The following is a 9,039-nucleotide window of genomic DNA, read 5'->3' on the forward strand; positions in this document are numbered from 1 at the left end:
ACAGAAAGTGATGTTGTGATGATGACTAAAAGTTATGACATTTATTTCTCACTTCTACAAGTTAAATGTCAGTATGCTAATCATCTTAGAATGTGATTGTGATCTTGTTTGTTTAATCATAGTAGTTATGATTTATGATTTTATTGTGTTTTACCAGAATAATTATCATTTGTTTTCTTTATTATGTGCAGTTACTGGTCCCACCAACCTGCAGTGTCTATTTGTTGTTTATTGTTGCTGTCCTTTTCTCTCTGCTCTATCCACTCACCCCAACCGGTCGAGGCAGATGGCCTCCCAAACTGAGCCCGGTTCTGCTGGAGGTTTTTTCTTCCGTTAAAGGGAGTTTTTCCTCTCCACTGTCGCCAAGTGCTTGCTCATAAGGGAATTGTTGGGTTTTTAGTTTTAGTTTTTGTAAAGTGCCTTGAGATGATTTGTATTGTGATTTGGCGCTATACAAATAAAATTGAATTGAATTGAATTGAATTCCACTCTAGCCTTTGTGATGCCTGCTTTAAGGTCCGAATATGTGAGTGTGGTCTCCACACATTGAGAGATGCATTTTTTACACTGTACAGGAAGGGGATGAAAAATCTTGATCTGAAAAGAAACTAAAGCTGTCAGACAAATGTAGAGGAGTTTAATTATTTTCAACAAATTTCTGGATGCCACATTGTTAAATGTTTATTGTATATTGTTTACACCTCACATACACCTTGGGCATTGATGTCACATAGAATTTAGATTTTTACTTTACGTATAAATATATGGATGCATATTTTTACAGTTAATAAAAATTAACAAACAATGCCATAGTGTGAAGACTTTCAATTTAGCATTATTTTGTGGAAATAAACCATCTTAGGTACCACATTATCACTTTAAATACATTGTCAAGTGTAGTGTGAAATAAAATATTGCCCGGTCTTATTATTTATATTTTACCCCACTAGTTATTAACCTTCAAAATCAAAGACTGTCGTAGGGCACTTTAAAACGTTTAACATGTTAATTCAGTATGCCACCCTTCTAGCAGAGACTGTATGCTACTATCTGGATCCCCCAAGAAAAAAAAAACTAGAACCGCCCCTGGATCATTGCTGAGCGTAGTCTGCCGTAAATTGAAGAAATTCTGCACTGCTGCTATTACTACTGCTGGAGAGCAGTACGACTCAACCACCTATTCAGAGACTAGTGAAGGACACATACGGTGACAGTCACGACGAAAGCCGGGTGATATAACAGCTGTCTTATGGCGTGGTATTCTTAAAGCTTTCTATGTGAGTCTGCGCTTTGACAGATAAGACAGACAGATAGAAACCATATACGGTACAGTCACGTGGTTTCGCCACCCGGAAGAAATGTGATGGGTCTGCCGTCTACTGTTCCGTGAAGATTTTTCGCCCAGCAGTAAGTACTATAAAAAGAAAATAAAACACACGATGTTGCCCTGCATCGTGTATCAGTTTTTTGTGTGTGAAGGGGTTTATTGTCCGAATCTCGGAGTCTGTAATCCAGCGGCAGCGTCACGTGGAAACCTGCAATATACACAAATCGTAGCAGCAAGCAACATGGACTTTTCAATCCTGGTTTATGTCAAAGGAAATCAGCTCTAATATGTACGGTAACCTTATATTTGTAGGTTTGTTACGGAAGTGGATTCTCTTCACAGTAAAAGCTGTGGTGATGTTACTTTGGGAGAGTTCTGTAGAAATAAACATCTCTGGCTTTCATAAATATAGGCGCTGTGTTAGCTGTAACAGAGACGTGAGATGTAGGCACGGGGTACACCTTGGACAGGTCTCACTATACACTTTATGTCTGATAGAAAAAAAAAAAAAGCTCCTTTGTTATTGTCTCCTGTGAGACACCTGTTTAGGAGATTAAAATCATCCTTGATGATGACAGAGCTTGGTTTTCTGGGTCACACCCGAACAACTTGATCAGACTGATGAGTTGTGAAACGTTTCGACTTGAAAACTAGAAGTCCAGTAGACATGACTGAACCTCTAGATAAGATAAGCCTTTGTCTCCCATGGGACAAATTTGTCTTGGATATCAAGGGGTGTGTGACAAAAAAGACAAATATTAAAAACATGTAAAACATTGAACATTCAATAGCAGTGCTGAAAGTCAGAAGAAATTGTACTATTTCCTGGATGGTCTAAAAAGTGCAGTTAATTTTGCACCTTCCCCTAAGACCAACAAAAAAAAGAAGTCATAGCAAGAGGGAACCTCTCCTTCAGCACATGCAGTGATGAGCTTGTGTGTGGTGGAGGAGAGACGTTTCAGGAAGAGGGAATAAATAACTGTTTAACCTTTACAGATGCCATATGTTTTGATGTCTGTAAGTAAGGTTTAATAGCTTCATATTAGTACACAAAAAGTATGGACATTTGTGTGCAGTAAATGTAGGGTAGGAGCACACTACTGCTGGTATGCACAATTCAAATTGCTAGAGAAGCATGTACCCTAAGAAGTATATGTTTTAACTGTCTCAAGGCTGCCAATGTGGCCAGATGTGGATCTATTTTAACATTTAGTTAAACATAATTGAGCCTACATTACTGTCCACCATGTTCCCTCGCAGAGATGAGCTCATGTGTGCTGGAGGAGGAGACGTTTCATCGCTGCTGTCAACTCCTCTTGCAGCAGTCAGACCAGCTAAGAGATGGTTGGAGCTGGGAGCCAGTCCAGGTGAGGAGGTCTGTACTGTGGCTCTTGTTAGTTGAGACGGAGCCTGACAATCTGCTGCACTCCATGGGTGTGGCTAATATTTCTCATCTGGTTTCAAGGGTTCACAGGAGGGGTATCTGAAAAAAACAGTTCTCCGGTCAGCTGTCATTAATCTGGACCCAATGTGGGACAACAAAAGAGCCAGTTCAGACTCGGGGCCTGATCAGCAGGGGAAGGGAAAAGAACAGGTGAACAACTGCATTTTCTAGAAAAGCATTCCAACATTTATCTTACATCATGTGATGCTCTACTTAGTGAATTCCACTAAGTTTTCCTCCACAGCCTGTTCTTGTTGCCTCAGTCGATGCTGACAGCAACATAGGTGACATCAATGATGACGATTATGAAGACGATGGGGTTTACATGGTGTCTGAAGGCTGCAGACAAGTGCTTCAGTATGAGTATCACATCCTGTACTCCTGCAGCTACAGTACTCCTGTACTCTATTTCAGAGTCTCTTCACTTGGTTAGTAATATTGTGATACAGTCAATGCATATATGCACCGTTGTTGTAGACTATAGATGGTGTGGATTCCCTGTGTGATAGTTTGCTTCTTCTTCCTTGGGTGTTACTGAGTCAGATGGAAGGGGCTTGTCATTAGAGGAGGTGTGGAGCTCTGTTCACCCAAACTTCAGGCTTCGACTTCAGAAGAGTCCCCTTAATGCAATCACTCAGCAAGTAAAATCAGGAATGGTTCAGGTGTTACATTTATTATGTCCATCTTTCTCCTTGGAGAGACACTGAGATCTTGTGTCTTTGTCTTTCTGTCCATCAGGAGCATCCCCTGCTGGGTCAGCCTTTCTTTATGCTCCACCCATGTAGAACTGAGGAGTTCATGAAGCCTGTTCTGCAAGTCGTTCAGGACAAACACAGGTAAGATCAGTACTCTCAGCAAGACAATGGAAGACATGATACTTTTACTGGGACTCAGTATTGGCAGATACTCAGTATTAAAATATAGCTACAAGTGGCAATGACGGGCCAGAGCACCTCCGGTCCCACAAGCCCTGACATGTCGCCATCTAATATTGCACTCTCAATATGGGATGTCCATCAAATGTATGGAACTAATTAGTGTGCCAAATTTCATAACCTTTAAGACACAGGAAGCACTAATTGCACAGGTGTATATCATCATAGTCAATCTCAGTAAACACTGAAGTTTGGTGTTTGTCAAGGAATGCATTTTAAATTTATGACACGTTTCCTGCTTATTTGGCAAGATGTGTGAATTTGTTGTAACGCTATTTCATCATATTTCAACATACCAAAAAAATGCACACAATTTGACATCTGCAGCATGTTGACATCACACCAAATATGAGTCAAATCTCATGAAAGATGTAAGAGAAGTATGTTCAATTCCATTGTGTGTGAAAACACACAAAATCCCAAATACCTCACTTCCTGTTGGGCGTGACTACAGCAATGTACATGCAAAAAATGTTCATACTGGGGAGTTCCATACACCTACCAAGTTTGGTGTGTACCAAGTTAGCTGAAACTACATGCCAACCGCAAGACTCAGTGACATAAGGGGGTGCCATGGCCACACCTATGGCTTAGACTTTGTCTGTGACTGCTTGAACCACCTCCCCCTGCGGACCTCCACTGCAAGCGATCCATGGCCAGCGCCGAGTTTGAGCCGCAACGCGGGCCGCTTCACCGCGAGCCCATCAGACAAGAGCAGTATTTGGAGCCGCAAAGCTGAGGTGGGGGACTCTTTCAGGTTAATGTGCGTCTAAGAGACACAGTGAAATACTTTACATCCCCATGGTAACCAGAGCCGCAGTTGTAAACACAGACGCATGTACTCAGGCACAAACACAGACACACACATATTAAGACATTAAGAAATATGTTCAACCACACACACCCGCGGACACATGCAGACCAGCAGAGTTACACATTTATTGTCCTAAGCTTTCATTGGACAGGACTACCATCCAACTGCTCCATCCCTTAAATGAGAACAGGATTTTGAGCTGGAAAGCTGAGGTGGGGGATTGTGTAAATCACTCCAGAGGCCACATTTCTGACCCAAAAGACACATTTTTCACACTATCACAGTGAAAAGAGTCTTGTCTCTCATAAAACCACAAGATTTTTTCAATACCAAGGTCAAACCGTGTTTCCAGTCACCTCACTGGGAGCCCTTTAAAACCCAATAGGTACACCCCGCCCTTTTTCGGCACACGGCTGAAAAACACATACCCAAATTAAACTAGCTGTTTAATTTAACATTTTAAGAATTGACGACCTTGGTGTCGTTTGAAGCAAAAGCTTTCCAGTTTATTATCGGCACGCTGTACAATGTGAAATATGACTCCCCACCCCCTCTAGCTTTGAGCACTGCTTGTGTGTTGTCAAGGCAAGATTTACAGTAACGGTGGGGGGCCTTTAAAGCCCACTGTTGCGTCATCATACATAACGAGGCCTCATCATTGGCTACAAGATGCGTCAGTCATCATTGATGAACAATGCGACTGGCTGATTCTACTGTCAATCGAAGTTAGTCTATGCCCCCTGACTGGGATTTTCTCTGAGGGTGTGAATTCTATTGGTTGTAGGGTTAGTTACGCTGTGAAATGTAACAAACAAATTTGAGGACTCGTGATTCACAGAAGCTTGCTATGTCAAACTTTATTGAATAAACGGCGAAATCAACCGTAAAACGAACTGGATTACAGCTTTTCATGAGGAGGACGATGGTTTTATGGATTTACTGTATAATAATACGTCTTTTGGACTAAAACATGGGTGCACTTTGTTCTATGGATTCTAACGAACAGAACGATATGCGACACTCCATGTTTGAATACACGTATGAAGTAACGCGACAGAAAGGTAAGAACCAGCGTACTGTACTGTATTTGTACTGTTGTTATATATTAAGAAACTGTAGTCACTGTGATTATTCAATCCTAAATTGCTTTTTACCATTTGAATCGTGAGAGTATAAGCTTTGATTGGATATAAAAATTGTTAGACTGTATTCAAATTTATCCGACGATTTTTGGTGATATATCTGGACATACAACTTTCGGATCGGATCCGCTCCAGGGGCACCCAATTAAATGAGAGCAGAATTTGGACTCGGAAAGCTGAGGTGGGGAATTTCGTAAATGGCCGCAGTGTGCACATTTCTGAGGCCACAGTGATACAGATACATACACGGACACAAAAATGCAATACTGCAGCATAGACTAACTTCATCGCCACTTGCAGCTATATTCTATTATTGTTTTTCACCAAAACAACCTCAAATTTGACCCCCTGAACATGTGTGAAAACTGACCAGAATTTGCCCAAAATTCAGAATCCCATGAAAATTTTATAGGTTTCATAAACGACCTCAAAAGAATGGCTCTTCGGCACCCCCAACAAAAGTGAAAATACATTGCGCCAATGGGAGCCTCACCGACACTTTTTTCATTGCATAGTCACCAAACTTGGCACGTTTATTCTTCATGTCGGGTCAAGCAAAAAAGCTTATCATGTTTAGGTCGTACAACCAACAGGAAGTCCACCAGTGTGGAGTTTTACTTGAGGTCATTGAGTTTGCCGTTTTTGCTCACCTCATACTTTAATGAACTCGTCCTAGGGCTTTTGACCAAATGAGCTTATTCTTGGTCAGCATCATCTACACGAGAGGGGCAGCTAAATTTATCCAAATTTTGTAATTAATTTTCACGGTTTTCCCTTGGTGGACCTGACATGTTGACATACGTTTTTCAAGTTGTGATAAATCGCACACGCATTGTCAGATTTGAATCTGACTAATTGATGAATTGTAGTCCCAGGGGGCCTGAACCCATGTAGAGCCAAACATTTAGTCTGTCAGAACTGTACCAAATTTGGTAGAAAAATCCTTTAAGGCATCCTGATCAAAAAGTGCCAATTGGACCCATGCTCTTAGAGGAAATTACTGTAGAAATGTTTGCTGCTGCTACTATGTTCCATTTTTGTGTGTCTGTGTGTATGTCTGTCTGTTCCTGTATCACTGTGGCCTCAGAAATGTGCCCTCTGCAGCCGTTTACAAAATCCCCCACCTCAGCTTTCCGGCTCCGAATCCTGCTCTCGTTTGAAGGGCTCCCGGTGAAGTGGCCAGGTAATGCGGTTTGACCTCGGTTCACTGAGGCTGGCAGTCCGCTGGGGGAGGCGGTTCGCTCGACGCAAGGGCCATTCATCGCCGTTTACGGCTATATTTATTATTATTATTCTTACAGAAACAATAGGGCTTTGCACCTCCTATGCTTGGGCCCTAATGACTCGTATCGAGATCTGAGAGGGGGACCCAAGTAGGACATTCCTAGTTACATTTGCATGACATTATAACTATTTATAATGGAGCCCTAAATATTTAGGGTCATGCAACAGATGCGTTTTATTCAACCAAAATATGTTGAATGTTTCTCACCTCAAAATAGTATTGTTAAATATCTATCATGTTCATTGTACTATATTTACTGTGTGAGCATGTGTGTGTTGGGGCAGGCCATTTAACTACATCTTGACGTGGCTGAGTGTGATGGGCCCAGTGGTGGGTCTAGACATCCCTCTGAAGTATGCCTCTGAAATCCATCTGGCAACCTCCTTCAGCAGTACTGACCCAGACTGAAGCTGCATCAGATCTTCTTCATGCTGTTAGCATCACTGTGAATTTTGAGTTATCAAAACTGCCCTGGTGGCCCAGACGCTCCGAGGCCCTGAAAGTCTAAGGTTGTCTGTGTGGCAGTAACTCCATTAGTTTGTCAGTATGTTAAAATACAATAAAGACACATAGCACAGGGCATAGGAAGCTTTTGCATTTTAACCTGATTGATAGGAGCTCATATTCAATTCAGTTTTTATTTGCATAGTGTTTGTCATATTCTTTAACAATTTGAATGTTTCTGTTGATATTTTGTACATAGTGTATTCACTTAAAGAAATACATTTTTAATGAAACTGTTACATGAGAGTAATTTACACTTTTCTATACATGCTGTGGACAATATGGTTAAGGCCAGTTGTCTAACGTTGTGGAGGTATAGGGGGAGGGTTGTTGGCAAGAAACCCTGCTGTTTCTGGTAGTACCCTCCATGGAAGGTTTCCAACTCAAACATTCTTGTAACTATACACTTTGCTTTTGATGAAGTGATTAAAATGGACGGAGCTAATGTTAGTATTTTCCAACACACTGTGGTCTTTCCTCTTTACCCAACACAGTGTTGGTGATCCAAGGGCAATATATGCCTCGTCATATTTTCTTGTCTTTGCTTTGGAAGCTGTGCTTTGAATTGATGAAGACTCATTTTAATACCGTATCATTATGGTTTAGCTGGGAACCCTCTCGCAAACTTGTCCCTTCACACCACCAATAGAAAAGTTGAAGTAAGTTAAGCCTGCCAATGGTTGCTAGCAACATCACCTTTGCATGACATTCAAAAACAGTGCTAGCAAAATTTTCAGGTTTTATGCTTCAATCTACTAAAATCTCTCAGTTTCTCCCACTTCTAAAACTCAGCTTTGTGATCAGATGGTTTCATTTTTTAAATTAGGAACAGTGCTGAAACTCTCTCCCACCAGTTAATGACAAGCCAACACTGAAGACAGGACTTGTACAGATTATTTTATTTATTTTTTTGTTATAAGCCATCTCCCTCGACCGGTTAGGGTGAGTGGATAGAGAAGAGAGAAAAGAACAGCAACAATAAACAACAAATAGACGCTGCAGGTTGGTGGGGTCAGTAACAGCACATCGGCAATATACAGCTCCAGGGACACTTGCAGAAGGTACAGAGAGAGAGAGCGGGAGAGACTGTATACTGTTACAATGCTTGGTTTATTAAATATCTTAATATTACAGCATTTTGATCATTTAGTATTGGTGATATATGTTGCTCAACACAACTAAGAAGCATGCAAGAGAGTGGATTTAAAAGTGTCTTTCCTTGTTGAGATACTTCAACAGCCAGCATTTAATTATGTCACTTCTCAGTGCCTGAGCCTCAAAAAACCAAACATTATATGGTGTCATACCTGTGCATCACAAAAGAGGCACTTATTTTCCCACTCAATGTGTGTTAGGGAGTAGTGCTGCATATGTGAAAACGGTAGTATAAAGCCTGCAGGAGCTGTGTGAAGTCTGCCCTCAAGTGATGTCACCAGAGTCAGTATTATTTTTTGTTAAAGATTAGAAAATTTTAAAAATGGGATGTGGAGAGCCTCTCACCAGAAGCTCGAGACATTGGATTCAGTGCTATGTTGTTCACAGAGGCCTTAAATATAATACAAGAAAGTTGTCTTTTATGCACTTATAC

General features: G+C 41.1%; 1 protein-coding gene across 2 annotated transcripts; it reads left to right on the forward strand.

Annotated features, from left to right (window-relative positions):
* Nucleotides 1-1,121: 1,121 nt before the first annotated feature.
* atg10 (ATG10 autophagy related 10 homolog (S. cerevisiae)) lies at nt 1,122-8,720 on the forward strand. Of its 2 annotated transcripts, none has more exons than XM_026312704.1 (7): nt 1,122-1,407; nt 2,588-2,702; nt 2,793-2,921; nt 3,016-3,199; nt 3,315-3,412; nt 3,510-3,607; nt 7,232-8,720. In XM_026312704.1, exons 2-7 carry the CDS (start codon nt 2,598-2,600, stop codon nt 7,353-7,355), a joined length of 738 nt encoding a protein of 245 aa, XP_026168489.1. In that variant the 5' UTR covers nt 1,122-1,407; nt 2,588-2,597; the 3' UTR covers nt 7,356-8,720. The 2 variants fall into 2 exon arrangements, with proteins under 2 accessions (XP_026168489.1, XP_026168488.1); XM_026312703.2 differs by having other exon boundaries at nt 1,125-1,407; nt 2,588-2,694.
* The last annotated feature ends 319 nt before the right edge of the window (nt 8,721-9,039 follow it).

This window comes from Mastacembelus armatus, chromosome 17 (genome assembly GCF_900324485.2).
Source record: "Mastacembelus armatus chromosome 17, fMasArm1.2, whole genome shotgun sequence".
Classification (NCBI taxonomy): domain Eukaryota; kingdom Metazoa; phylum Chordata; class Actinopteri; order Synbranchiformes; family Mastacembelidae; genus Mastacembelus; species Mastacembelus armatus.

Excerpts from the sequence above, each read along its gene's own strand:
- atg10 (XM_026312704.1), top strand. The coding sequence starts at position 2,598 with ATGTGTGCTGGAGGAGGAGACGTTTCATCGCTGCTGTCAACTCCTCTT. Across the intron at positions 3,413-3,509 it reads TTAATGCAATCACTCAGCAA|GAGCATCCCCTGCTGGGTCA; the intron begins GTAAAATCAGGA and ends TCTGTCCATCAG. Across the intron at positions 3,608-7,231 it reads GTCGTTCAGGACAAACACAG|GCCATTTAACTACATCTTGA; the intron begins GTAAGATCAGTA and ends GTGTTGGGGCAG.